General features: G+C 39.8%; 1 protein-coding gene and 1 long non-coding RNA gene across 4 annotated transcripts in view; one reads left to right on the top strand and one right to left on the bottom strand.

Moving 5' to 3' along the window:
• LOC140739452 (uncharacterized) overlaps positions 1-9,770 on the bottom strand; it is a 64,075-nt gene extending 54,305 nt beyond the window's left edge. Inside the window, exon 1 of the long non-coding RNA XR_012101642.1 lies at positions 9,695-9,770. This is a non-coding gene — a long non-coding RNA (uncharacterized lncRNA). The remainder of the gene's footprint in view (positions 1-9,694) is intronic.
• The window catches only part of LOC140739451 (zinc finger matrin-type protein 4-like), a 173,825-nt gene continuing 168,006 nt past the window's right edge, over positions 8,640-14,458 (top strand). For 2 of the 3 annotated variants that reach the window (XM_073067760.1, XM_073067758.1), the window contains exon 1: positions 8,640-8,980. In XM_073067760.1, the coding sequence (XP_072923861.1) occupies positions 8,896-8,980 (85 nt within the window). In that variant the 5' untranslated portion in view covers positions 8,640-8,895. The remainder of the gene's footprint in view (positions 8,981-14,458) is intronic. The other variant, XM_073067761.1, reaches the window with a different exon arrangement.

Here is a 14,458-nt window from a genome sequence, read left to right as displayed (position 1 = left end):
AGGAGATCAAAACTAAGCTCAATATTCCAAGTGAGTCTAAACAGGATTTTATAGAGCTGCAACATTACTTTGCAGCTCTTAAACTCAATCCTCTAATGATTGAAGGTAAATGCACCATACGCCTTCCCAACAACTCAATGAACTTGAGCAGCAATTTTGAGGGATCTATAGATGTGGACCCCAAGACCCCTTTATTCTTTCACACTGCCAAGAATCCTGCCATTAACCCTGTATCCTGCCTTCAAATTCTATCTTCCAAACAGAATACTTCACACCTTTCCAGGTTGAACTCTGGGAAACCTTGTCAAATGCTTTATTAAAGTCCATATCCACCACTCCACCTTCATCAATTTGTTTTGTCAATTTGAAAAAGTCATTCAGGTTCATGAGCCATGACCTGTCCCTCACGAACCCATGCTGATTATCCCTAATCAGACTATGCTTCTCCAATTGTTCATAAATCCTGTTCCTAAGAGTCCTCTCCATTAGTTTGCCCACCACTGGAGTACGACTCACTGGTCTATAATTCCAAGATTATCCCTATTACCCTCCTTGAACAAAGGAGGAATATTTGTCATCCTCCAATCCACAAATAAACACTAACCAAGTAACCCTCTCCATATTCCATTTATTACAACCACCACAAAATATCAACAGGCATCTGCGAGCCCAGATAATACATAATATCCAAGTATAACTGTTGTGTTTATATCACATTATCACTTAATTCAATTAATCCTTGCTGCAATTACTTGTGCCTTCTTAAATAATCCATTTTCCTAATGAATGGGTCCTCATTTTAAAGCACTGTGACCTCCAGACTAAATGCACTTGGAGGAAATCCAATATGCAGATGTTAAGAGTTGTGAAAGGCAACAGCAGAAATTTACCAATGCAGCTAAAAATAAACACAACAGTATGTTAATCAGGTTGTCAAGTTTTTGTTTGTAAATGCATTCAAAGCTATCATTTCAAGCTAATGAAATCCATATTCATTTAACAATGTGAAACCCTTCATGGAAATACAACTGTGATTTATTTTAAGCCATAGAAACAATTGACCATTCTGCGATACACATCAGGGAAGAGATTATGAATTCTCAGTGGTAGAAGCACCACATTTAACTCTCTTCAAAACCATTACATATAATCTCTGTTTTACCATCAAGCTTGAGTAATTACTTCTTCAACCATTATTCCATTTTGTTCGTGTCAGTTTTCAGCTTATGCATAAGCAAGTTCTCCTACTTAATGAACCACAAGGTGAATGTTTCATCTTGCCGTGCAAGATTATGTTCTTATTTTTCAGTATCTTGCTGGAGTCCTTTCTTTGGAAGCTGTCATTATAACTATAAAATTATTCCAAGATTCAAAGTACATTTATTATCGATGTATGCAGTATACAACCCTGAAATTCGTCTTCCCCACACACAGCCACAAAACAAAAACAAAATGGAACCTGTTCAAAGAAAAGCATCAAACTCCGCCATCCATATGCAAAAAAAAACAAATTGTGCCGACAGCAAAAAGAATGAGCAAGAAACACAAAATATAAAATACACAATTGAAAGAGTCCATGTTCATTAAGCTCAGTTCATTATCTTCAGGCCGCCCCAATCAAAATAACCCTAAATAACAACGAAAAAGGGGTGACCAGAAAGTAGAAACATGTCAAAACATGAAGAAGAACCCTTAACGCAGCAGTGCATTTTTAAGGCACCGTCATGATGGTGTTTCCGTAGCAAGCTATTCTTGTTTTTACAAGGCCGAGTTGCTAGCTTGATGCTCAACCTGACTTGGATTCGGACTCAGGAACCTTTGTTCCGGAGTCCAGCGCTGATGTTATTGCGCCACCAAGCGGGGCAGTGTCATAACATGAATAACACTTTTTAACTACAGAGGCCAATCCACCAAGAGCAGACCAAGTGAGACTGAGATTAAGAAAGGAATGGTGCACCTCAGAAGCCCTGCTCATTTATTGCCATAATTACATGACAGCAATAGCATCAATTCAAGTCACTTTTTATTGTCATTTTGTCCATAACTGCTGGTACAGTACACAGGAAAAATGAGATGTTTTTCAGGACCATCATGCTACATGAAACAATACAAAAACTACACTGAACTTGGTAAAATCTACACTAGACTACAGACCTAGCCAGTTACCCATATCAATAATGGTATCTCACTAATTTGCTGCTCAAAACCAAGGCAATTCATTTTACATGGGGAAAAAAAACATCTCCACTGATTAGTCATAATCAAGATTGACCTCCAGAGCATTGACTTTAAGTGTTAAGTGGAACATCATTAGGCATCAAGGTCAACTGCTTCCAGACAAATATTATTTATCCTTCTACAATGAAAGATGTTTTCTGTGTTGAATGAAAAGACATTTAGACACAGCTTGTATCATAAAAATCATTTATTATGTTAAATACCCAATGTCATTGCTTTCAAATGACATAGTATTGATAGCCTAGAACTATGTTATGGTGTCTTCTGAGTAGTTGTTGTCTGGTGGCTACAAGAGATCTTTTCCTACAAGCCCATGCAAATATCCTTGATGGCTAATAAAAGACTTTTGTTCACCCCCCCCCCCCCCAGAGATTTTCATGTTTTATTGTTTTATAACACTGAATCACAGTGGATTTAATTTGGCTTTTTGACATTGATCAACAGTAGAAGTCTCATTTGTGCCAAAGTGAAAACAAATTTCTACAAAAGTGATCTAAATCTATTACAATTATTAAACACAAAGTAATTGATTACACAGTTACTCACCCCCTTCAAGTCAGTATTTACAAACGTAATAGATGCACCTTTGGTAGTAATTACAGCCTTGAGACTGTGTGGGTAGGTCTCTATCAGCTTTGCACATCTGGACACTGCAATTTTCCCACATTCTTCTTTACAAAACTGCTTAAATTCTGTCAGATTGCATGAGGACCTTGAGTGAACAGCCCTTTTCAAGTCCGGTCTGAATTCTCAATTGAATTGAGGTCTGGACTCTGACTTGGCCATTCCAGGACATTAACTTTGCTGTTGTTAAGCTATTCCTGTGTAGCTTTGGCTTTATGCTTGAGGTTATTGCCTTGTTAGAAAACAATCTTCCAAGTTGCAGTCCTCTTGCAGACTGCATTAGGTTTTCCTCCAGGATGTCTCTGTTTTTTGCTGCATTTACCCTCTACCTTCATAAGCCTACTACAGTAAAGCATCCCCACAGCAAGGTGAAGCCACTACCATGCTTCATGGTAGGGATGGTATGTTTTTGATGATGTGCAGTGTTCGGTTTACGCCAAGCATAACGTTTAGTCTCTTGGCCAAAAAGTTCAATTTTGGTTTCATCAGACCATAGAACCTTCTTCCAGCTGACTTCAGAGAGTCTCCCACATGCCTTCTGGCAAACTCTAGCTGAGATTTCATATGAGTTGTTTTTTTTCAACTCTCCCATAAAGCTGTGACTGGAGAAGCACCCAGACAACAGTTGTCGTATGCACAGTCTCTCCCATATCAGCCACTGATGCTTACAATTCCTCCAGAATTGTCATAGGGTCTCTTGATAGCCTCCTTTGCTAGTCCCCTTCTTGCACGGTACCTCAGTTTTTGCTCTAAGCAGATTTACTGCTGTGCCATATTCTTTCCATTTCTTGATGATTAACTTAACTATATTCCAAGGGATATTCAGTGACATGGAAATTTACACACACCACACAGTGCATTCCAGTTAATTGGGCCCATTGGCTAATTGGGGCAGCTGTTTATTTGACAACTCTTAAAGAACAAAATCCAATCAAGAGAATTGCCAGGATTTTGTACATTTATTTGGGACACTGTGCCTCTTAATTGGGACAGGAGACTGTCGCTGAACAGTTTTTAAATAATGTCACATCATGTGGCCATTAGACACTACATTGTGCTTACAGTGAACAACTTTTAAATAACATCACTTGTGTGTGTTTGTGTTCAAAAATCAGTAATTTTTGTCACTAATTGTTGGCTGTAAGACAATTCAGAACTGCTTTGCTCACTGTGGTTTCAAGCATTCAGACATGGAGATGCCAAAAATAGTAGGGAGTGAAAATGAAATGATTTCACTACTTCGACAAGTTAGAATCTACAAAGAATTTGATGGCAACACACACAAAATGCTGGGGAAATCAGAATCAGAATCAGGTTTATTATCACTGGCACATGACATGAAATCTGTTAACTTAGCAGCAGCAGTTTGATGCAATACATAATCTAGTAGAGAGAGAGAGAGAGAGAGAGAAAAATAAAACATAATAAACAAGTAAATCAAAATAGATTATTAAAAAATGCACAAAAACAGAAATACTATATATTAAAAAAGTGAAGTTGTGTCCAAAACTTCAAAGTCCATTTAGGAATCAGGTGGCAGAGGAGAAAAAGCTGTTCCTGAATCGCTGAGTGTGTGCCTTCAGGCTTCTGTATCTCCTGCCTGATGGTAGCAGTAAGAAAGGTGCATGCCCTGGGTGCTGGAGGTCTTTAATAATGGATGCTGTGAGACACCGCTTCCTAAAGATGTCCTGGATACTTCGTAGGCTAGTGCCCAAGATGGAGCTGACTAGATTTACAACCCTTCTGCAGGTTCTTTCAGTCCATGTAGTAGTCCCTCCATACCAGACAGTGCAACTATAGAAGTTTTTGAGCGTATTTGTTGACATGCCAAATCGCTTCAAACTCCTGATAAAGTATAGCCACTGTCTTGCCTTCTTTATGACGACATCAATATGCTGAGACCAGGTTAAATCCTCAGAGATTTTGACACCCAGGAACTTGAAACTGCTCACTCTCTCTACTTCTCATCCCTCTATGAGAATTGGTACATGTACATTGGTACATGATTCTACCAACAATGGTTGCATCGTCAGCAAATTTGTAGATGGCCACTACAAATTCACACTACAACTCAGCAGGCCAGGCAACATCAATGGGAAAAAGTGCAGCCGACATTTCAGGCCGAAACCCTTCGGCAAATTTTAATGGTATTGATAATCATCTCATATGTTCCGATGAAAGTGAATATTTGGAGGATGCAATCATCAAAGGCATTGCATGAAAGCAGTCCATTATCTGCACAAGGTGTCTGCGCTAAATTTGTTCATTTGCATTAAATCAAAATATTTGGTTGTCCATTTGTCTGTTATATCAAACGATGATAGTGAAACCTGTGCGGGAAAGTTTTTAAAGTGGAAGACCGTTGCACTTGGACAGTTCCACTTTCTTGACCTTGGGTACGAGTAGTAGTCACAACTAGGGTCTTCTTTGGTTGCGGTGGATAACCATGACTTCTTCTGTGTCTCATCTTCCCTTCTTGGTTGTTGGATCTCACATTAGATCTCATCCACCCAGTCCAGCTGAGTTGATTCCATATGTTAGGATAGGCATGACCTGATTTATGAGGCCTGCCTGCGAGCCTCACCTGGTTAAGCCTGCCTGTTGAAGCAGTGTACTCGGGTGTGGCCACTGTTGCATAGAAAGGGCTATTTGAAGCTCACACTTGAGAGCTGAATGTCCGATGGGGCCCAAAAGTGAATGAGCTGCCCCAGAATGAACATGACAAGCCCCTTTACCAAAGGTGCTACCCCAACCTGGACTCCCTATACACAGCAGCAAATACTGGATGAATTCATCTGTCAATCTACCTATTAATACACAGTTTTAGGGTTTCATTGGTATTGTTGTAATTTGTTCTGAATTTCATTTAACATACATAATTTGTTACCCAGTTAAATGGTGTTTTATCTTTTTTTATACCTTTATAACTATTTCCATTCAACTTCGGCTAATTGGGGCAGTTGCTTAATTGGGTCAAAATGTACTTGTCCTGATGTGTTCCAATTAACAGGAACCCATGATATATATTACCTGTTGTATTTTCCTATCAGTCAGTAATGACAGGCAGCAACAGCTTTGCCACGATTATCCTCAACTTTGGTGCCCCACAAAGCTCTGTCCTCAGCCCCCTACTCTATTCACCATACATTCATAATTATGTAACCAGATTCTGCTCCAACTTTTCAGATGATACCACCATATTGGGCCGTAATGTCACACTACTGTGAGTTAGGGGTTAAAATATGGTATAAAGTTCATATTAGAATAGTTTCTTTCGTACTTGAGTGAACTTGAAGAATGTAGAATTTCCTCAGTGACGATTGGACTATGAGACTAAATCTTTAAAAAAACATAAAAAATGCTGGCGGAACTCAGCAAGTCATTCAGCATCTATGGGGGGAAATGAACAGCTGATGTTTTGGACGAGCCCTGATGAAAAGACTTGGTCAGAAACGTCGACTGGTCATTCGACTCCATTGATGCTGCCTGTCCTGCTGAGTTCTTCCAAGCATTTTGTGTTGCTAAGATTGCCAGCATTTATAGAATGGTGAGCCTGAATCTTCGTAGCCAAGTCCCTGGACTGAGAGTTGATCTCAAATGTGAGGGTGGCACCAACTAAGGCACAGTCAGCAGCTGGAATTCTCCCCATTAGTGCAATAAGGTGTTTGTAAAATTTGTTTTAAAATCATAAAAATTTCTAAATGTATTATTTTTATCAGATTGGAGCCTTGTGACTTGAATTACACAAGTAGAAGATCAGATATAGATTTCTGGAATTTTTTTCTTAAAACACTATGGATCTTTGAACAAAAAGTGGAGATTAAAAGTTCAAAGTTCGAAGTAAATATATTATTTTAAAATACCTACATGACACCATACACAACCGTAAGACTCATGTTCTTGCGGACATACTCAGTAAATCCAAGAACCATAATAAAATCAATGAGAGACCACACTCTACAGGGTGGACAAACGACCACTGTACAAAAGAAACAAATCGTGCAAATACAAAAGAGAAAATAATAATCATAGTAATTGACAAATGAGCATGCTTGGCTATGCCCGTACCTCAGGTTTTACCAGCTTGAGCTGAGAAAAAATGATAAAAATAATCCTGATGATGGATGCTGCTTTCCTGTGACAGTGCTCTGTGTAGATGTGCTCAATGGAAGGGACGGCTTTACCTGTGGAGGACCAGGCCATATCCATTACTTTTTGTAGGGGTTTGTTACAGAGTTATTATCAAGAAATTAAGGCATAAATCAGGGCACACAAAAAAGTATGTGGGCTGCTGTCACAGAACTCATGATTTACTTTGGGTTCCAAATATAGATGCAGTCATCCCTCCAGCCTGCTCCGCTCTTTAATAAAATCACGCCTGCAGTAAAAATAACCCATCTGATGAATTATCAAATATCTCCCTTAAAAATATTAATTATACTGTTTCCACCATTCTTTCAGGAGACTCGTAACCCAGACAAGAAAATTAAATCTCCTGATATTGGTTTTGGATGGACAACTTCTTACTTTTAAGCAACAGCTACACCTAGTTCTACATTCTCCAACAAACTGTCATGACGTTCTGCAATAATAATCTTAGGGATGTTTTTGAAACTCAACTAATATGTGAGACCATGTAGCTTTAAGAAGCCTTTTTGAAGTTGGACCCCAATTGTTCCATCAATGTACGAAGACAGAGAAGTTAATGAGTCTAATTATGATTTTTGCACTCTATCCAGCCTAATGTCTATAAAGCATCCTCTAAATGTCCATCCCACTGTAGCGGGGGGGTGGATGTTGTGGGAGAGTGATACCAAGGGAGGTGGGGGTGTTCAGCATGAGACTGAAGCAAAACTTAAGTTGGCGACCAGGACTCAGTGGAAACCCTTGCTTTATAGCTCCAAAGGCAACACGAGTGAATCTGCAGATGCTGGAAATAAATAAAATTACAAAATGCTGGCAGAACTCAGCAGGCCAGACAGCATCTACGGGAGGAGGCAGTGACGACGTTTCGGGCCGAAACCCTTCATCAGGAGTTTATAGCTCCAAACTCGATAATATCGCCAACATCTCTACTTCCCTCGGAGTTTGCAGAGATTCAGCATGACACTAGTTTTGATAAACTTCTAAGATGTGTAGTGAACAGTATACTGAATGGCTGCATCACAACCTGGAATAGAAACACCATACTTGTGAATTGTAAATCCTACAAAAAGTAGTGAATACCGCCTAGTGCACCATAGATGAAGCCCTCCCAACCACTGAGCACATCTACATGAAACGCTGTCACAGGAAAGCAGCATCCATCATCGGTGACCACCACCACCCAAGATATACTCTCTTCTCACTGTTGCCATCAGGAAGAAGGTAGAACAGAACTCACACCTCCAGGTTCAGGAACAGTCATCAGGCTCTTGAATGAATGGGATAACTCCACTCAACTTCACTTACCCATCATTGAAATGTTCCCACAAGCAACCGAGTCACTTTCATGGACTCTTCATCTCATGTTCTCGATATTTATTGCTTATTTTTTTTATTATTATTCCTTTCTTTTTGCATTTGCAGTTTGTTCTCTTCTGCCTTCTGGTTGAACACCCAAGTTATGTGGCCTTTCATTGACTCTGTTATGGTTAATTATTCTATTCTGGAATTGCTGAGTATGCTCACAACAGAATGAACCCCATATGGTGACATGTGTACTTCGATAATAAATTTACTTTGGACTTTGAATGTGATTTTATGACCTCTTCTAAGCTCCACTGGACTGTCATCGGCGGACAACCCGCTAATCCTGGTCATTATTCCACCGAAACCGTCCGACCCGCATTTAACACGCTGCACGGATTTACCGCACTCGGCCGGCCCCCGAGTCCCCGCGCCTCTCCGTCACGTGGCAAGCCGTTCCGTTCCCAGGGCAACCACGAACTTTCTGGAAAAGGTCCGCCGGCTCTCGCGCCGGGCGAACGCACTCGCGAGATTTCCCGGCGCCCTACACGCGCGCCTGTTTGTTGGGTTTGTTGGTTGGGAGCAATGGCGGCGGAGAGACCCATTCCTCAGTTGATGGAAAGCTTCAAACCGGCGGGGGCTGCGGACAGTTCTGCAGGCAACGGGGCTGGTAAGCATCCTCCTCCTGCAGCCTTACTCCGAAAAGATCATTGGTTTCCGTGGGGCGGGGGGTGGGGGAGTGATAGCGCGGCGGGGGGCGGGGGTGATTGGTGTTGTGGAGTGATGGCGGGGGGTTCGACGTGAGACTCAAGCGAAACCGAAGTCGGTGGCCACGGCTCAGAAATCCTTGCTTTGTGGTCCAAACTCGATAATATGGGTATTTGCAATGTAGAACTGTAGAAGCCCACCTTTAATTCTCCTTTGCTCCCCATCCTTCCCTCCCTCCTCCTCCTCCCCCCCCCCCCCCCAGCTTCATGCAAATCTTTTCAATGAAGAGGTGATGATCACCCGGTCTCTGAGTTAAGGAGTAGCTGTTGCTAGTGAGAACAGTCTCCTCACTACACCAGCAAAATACTGGACGTTAAAGTAAAGACTTATAAAAGATTTTCAAACCAAACTGCATCTTTTAGCATGGATACATGAATTGGGCACATGACAGTGATTTTTGTATACTAACACAGAGCATTTTGTAAACGAACACTTTATAAAGAGAAAAGTAAAGCGCAGGCTTACAACGGTAGTGTCAAGGTTACAGAGTTATACCCAGTGGGGAAGATTGAACACTTGGGAGTATTTTTCTGTTAAAACAAGAATGCTTGAGAGGGTGACATTTTTTACATAGCCTGTGAATATATCCTTAATTGCCCTTGAGAAGGTCACCCACCTTTTTGACCTGCTGCAGTTTTTGTGAAGAATGCTCCCACGGTGAGATGAGGTGGGTGGAGCGTGACCAGATTTTCGGAGTATACGTTAGTTTTCAGCGTAGAATGAAATTTGGAATAAGTGTTGTTGCCAGATCTTGCTTTTTGCTCATGGTAAGTCCTGCTGTAACAGTAATGGGGAAAAAGGAATGTTTTTAAGATGGTATAAATGAGTGTTGATCAGTTATGTGAATGGTTTTGGATGTGTTGCAACCAAATGTCTGTAGTCAAGTGGAACTTACTGAGTCACAATTGTGACTTACCTTGCAGATAGTGGAACGGCTGTCACTAATGCATCCTCTAACATGCATTGTAACAAAAGCCACTTATATGAGAGGACCATTTCTGGCTTCTGATTGTTTGTGATCCACGTGAGATGGGGAGCTAATGCCATTGAGTGTCATGAGGACTTGGGTTAGACTCACTAGTTGAAGATGGCCCTTGGCTGGCATTAGTGTCATGAATGCACTTTGCTGCCTTTCAACTGAATTCTGAATATTATCTCCAGCTTGTTGAATATGGGTTCATGTTGTAGCACATAAATTAATGCTAGACATCTCTTGGACATACACTGATTGTTAAAGTCCTTGAGAAACTCGTGTCATGTCCATGGGTTGAGATCATTGGCTTTGATCATTTGTAACTATCTTCCTTTATGCTAACTATATGCAAAACCTCTGGAGAATTTTTCTTTTGATTTCTACTGATTAGCTTTATTAAAGTTGCTACATATTGGATTTCTTTTTTGTACATTTTTACAAAGATGTCTTTTTCAAAAAGAATCATGCACAATATGGTTTTGTGGGCATAGAATAACTAAGACCGTCCATATCAAAGTTGAAAGTACATTTATTATCTAAGTATGTGTATATTGTATAACCTTGAGATTCATCTCCTTAACAGGCAGCCACAAAACAAACCCAAAAGAACCCATTTTTAAAAATGACGGTCAAACTCCCAATGTGCAGAGAGAAAAAAACACATCATGCAAGCAAATAGCTTTCTGTACTGAAATCCACAAAGATAGTCCGTTCCCGGACCCTTAGTTCGGCAGAGTCGAGCAGCGAGCTGAAACAGTCTGACCCTCAGCTCGGGCTCCGACGCTGATCTTTTCAATCTGGGCCGATACCTAAATTGTTCTTCAAACATCAGGTTCAGTTGCTTCAATGCACTCTGGGGCTTCCACCCCGCCGCCTCAATTTGGCCTGGCACTTAAATCATCATCTAAACTACTTTTACATTCACTTAGAATTCTGGAGGAGAATTGGGATAGGAATCTGCATAGGGAAGGATCAGGACCTTTATGATGAGCTTGATGTGTTATGCATTCAGGCCTGTATTTTAGCTAGAAAAGCCTGGGTGTGGAGATTGTCAGTGTGACTAGAAGAAATATGAAAATTCTCTTTCAAACAATAACTGAATCAACAGACAAATATGTAAAAAGTTAAAACAATCCTTTGGACACACTTAAAACTTCCACATAAGAACAGTGGGAATGACTACTTTAGAGTTCAACCCTTTCTGTTGAAAATTTCCTTAAAGTCGACATTGTATCACACTTTATTGAATCGTGAGCAAGCTCATTTATGACATTTCTTGCTATTTGCACGGTGTCCTGTGTTATACTTGACTAATCAAACAAACATTGGTTTAAAGTTTTAGTTGGTAAATGAAGGCCACTAGGGTAAGAATACTGATTCCAGTAAATCAGAAACATATGAAGGGGGGAAAAAACATTATAAAAGAGATGTGACCAAAGAACCTAATAGCCAGATTTGTATTTTTCAGAATTAGAATCAGGTTTATTATCACTGACAGATGTCATGAAATTTGTTATTTTGAAGCAGCAATGCAGTGGAATGCAAAACATATACTGTAAATTACAATGAGAAATGTGTATGAAAAATAAATAGTCAAAAGAGTGCAAAAAAGTGAAGCAGGGTTCATTGATGTTCAGAAATCTGATGGCGAAGAAGAACAATTCCTAAAACATTGAGTCTGTCTTCAGGCTCCTGTACCTACTCCCTGATGGTAGTAATGAGAAGCGGGCATGTCCTGGGTAATAGGGTCCTTAATGATGGATGCTGCCTTTCTGAGGCATCACCTTATGAGGATATCATCCATGTTGTGTCCATTCTACATAAAGTCCAATTGCTGGACATTACTTTAGTTGAGAGGGTCTGTAGTTTTCAGTTTTATTTTAATTTGTTTGCTTTATTTTACATTGTAGATCTCTGTTTGATTCCTCTCCAGAAGTGGAGAAGGTCAGCAAATTTAAATTCCTTGGTGGTGTTATTTTGGAGGACTTGTCCTGGGCCCAGCATCTAAGTGCAATTACAAAGAAAGCATGGCAGAGCCTCTGCTTCCTTAGAGTTTGTATAGATTTGGCATGACAACTAAAACTTTGACAATCTTCTATAGATGTGTAGTGGATATTGACTGGCTGTATGACGGCCTGGTATGGAAACACCAATACCTGTGAATGGAAAATCCTACAGAGAGTAGCAGATATGGCCTAGTCCATCATGGGTAAAGCACTCCCCACCATTGAGCACATCTACATGAAGTGTTGTCACAGGAAAGCAGCATCCCCCACTACCTAGGACATGCTCTCTTCTTGCTGTTGCCTTCAGCAAGAAGGTACAGGAGCCTAAGGACTTTCACCACCAGGTTCAGGAACAGTTATTACCTCAACCAAAGGGGATGACTTCACTCAACTTTACTTGCCCTGTCATTGAAATGATCCCACAGCCTGTGGACTCACTTTCAAGGACATTTCATCTCATGAAATATAGTTTCATCTCATCTCACAGTTATTCATTGCTTATTTATTATTATATTTCTTTTTTCTTTTGTATCTTCACAGTTTTTGCACACTGTTTGGTTGCCCTGTTGTATGTAGTCTTTCATTAATTTTATTATGGTCATTGGATCTGCAGAGTATGCCCGCAAGAATCTCGGGGTTATATATGGTGACATACATGTACTTTAATAATAAATTTACTTTGAAAAGCTTAATGTCTTAAGCTTTGATGCGGAAGATTGGCTGCACTATTTCATGTTACACAGTGTCGGCTGTGTTGATGATACTTCATGGTGAATAGATCAAAGTTTTCCTAAAATATGGAACAAGTATTTTTTGAATATTTATTGCATTTGTTTCAAGAGCTTAAGAAAGATTTTTGACTCAAAACATTGACTGGTTTCTCTTTCCACAGATGCTGCTTGACTGACCCAAATCTTCCAGTATTTCTGTTTTTCTTTCAGATTCCAGCATCTATAGTTGCATTTATTTACAAAATAATTGCTTTCAGCTTGTATTGGCCTGAGTTTTGTTCTTTTTTTAATAAGAATTTGTATATTAAACATTACTGGAATTTTTCTGCTAATGTGCTGATTTATTGCTCTAAGTGTCCTTGATGTGAGAACAGAAGGAGGAGTGATAAGTCCCATAAACACACTCTGCAGATAAGGTCATGGCTTATCTGATCTTGACATCAACTTCCACTTTCCTGCATGGAGCCCATAACTTTTGATTACTTAGGTCTAAAAATCATCCTTAGCCCAGGATGTTCTTAATAATTCAGCCTGTATAGCACTCTGGGTGGGTGATTCAAATAATTCAGTCTTTTGAGAGACATCCCGAGGCCATACCCTTTCATGCCCTTATAAATTTTTAAAGAATCACTTCTTATTTTTTTAAGTTCCAGAGTAAAGGCCTAATCTGCAGGACTTGCCCTCATTTTATTGCTGGAATCAGTATAGTGAAGCTTCTGTTTTTCTATCTCCAAAGCAGATGTATTCTTTCTTAAATAGACTGAAATTATGTAAACTGTTCCAGATGTGGTCACAACAAAGTCTTCTATGTATGAACAAAACTTCCCTGTATTTGTCCTTCATTCTTCTATTAATGGTCAATGTCCAATTTGCCTTGGTAATTACTGGGTTGTAGCTGAATGTCAATTTATTTTTTTTAAACAGACACCAATAACTTTTTAACTTTATTACTAGTGTTCAAACTTGCACCATTGAAGTAATATTTTGCTTTTCTATTCTTGCAAACACATACTTGCATTTCTTCACCTTATATTTGCCATAGTCAAGCCCATTCAGTTAACTTGCTTATGCCCCTCTTCAGGTGTTTTGTATTCTCCTCACAGCTTACTTTCTAATATGATGTACCCTAGATTACTGAGAGAAGTAAAAAGAGAGCTTGCAGGCGCCCTAGCCATTGAAAATCAAGGAGTGATGCTGAGGACTGTAACGTTGCAATGTTTACACTCTTGTTCAGTAAATCTAGAAAAGACAGAACAATCGGGTTAATTTGGTTTGTGAAGTTCTAGGAATAGTAGTCAGCTACAGAATTGGCAATCATTTGCAATAATGTGGGTTGATCAGAGAAACCCAGCATGGATCTCTTAAAGGGAGAACATGTCTAAATAGTTTAATTGAGTTCTTTTTTAAATGACAGATGTGTGAGCTATGTTAATGTGGTCTATATGAATCTTCAAAAGGTGTTTGTCAAGCTGCCACATTATAAGTTTATCATCGAGACTGCAGGCAGGCCAAAGAATAAAAGGGTCATTTGCAACATAGATATGATATTGGCATGTAACAGAAAACAGAGCTTGGTATTGAAAGGATGTTTCCAAACTGGAGGGATGTACACAGTGGAATTTCCTTAGTTAGCTTGATGATTTGGCTTTCTGCCGCATTAAACTTAGAAG

Source organism: Hemitrygon akajei, chromosome 15, assembly GCF_048418815.1.
Source record: "Hemitrygon akajei chromosome 15, sHemAka1.3, whole genome shotgun sequence".
Classification (NCBI taxonomy): Eukaryota; Metazoa; Chordata; class Chondrichthyes; order Myliobatiformes; family Dasyatidae; genus Hemitrygon; species Hemitrygon akajei.
Note: the sequence above shows the minus strand (reverse complement) of the source record. Positions and strands in the feature narration are given on the sequence as shown.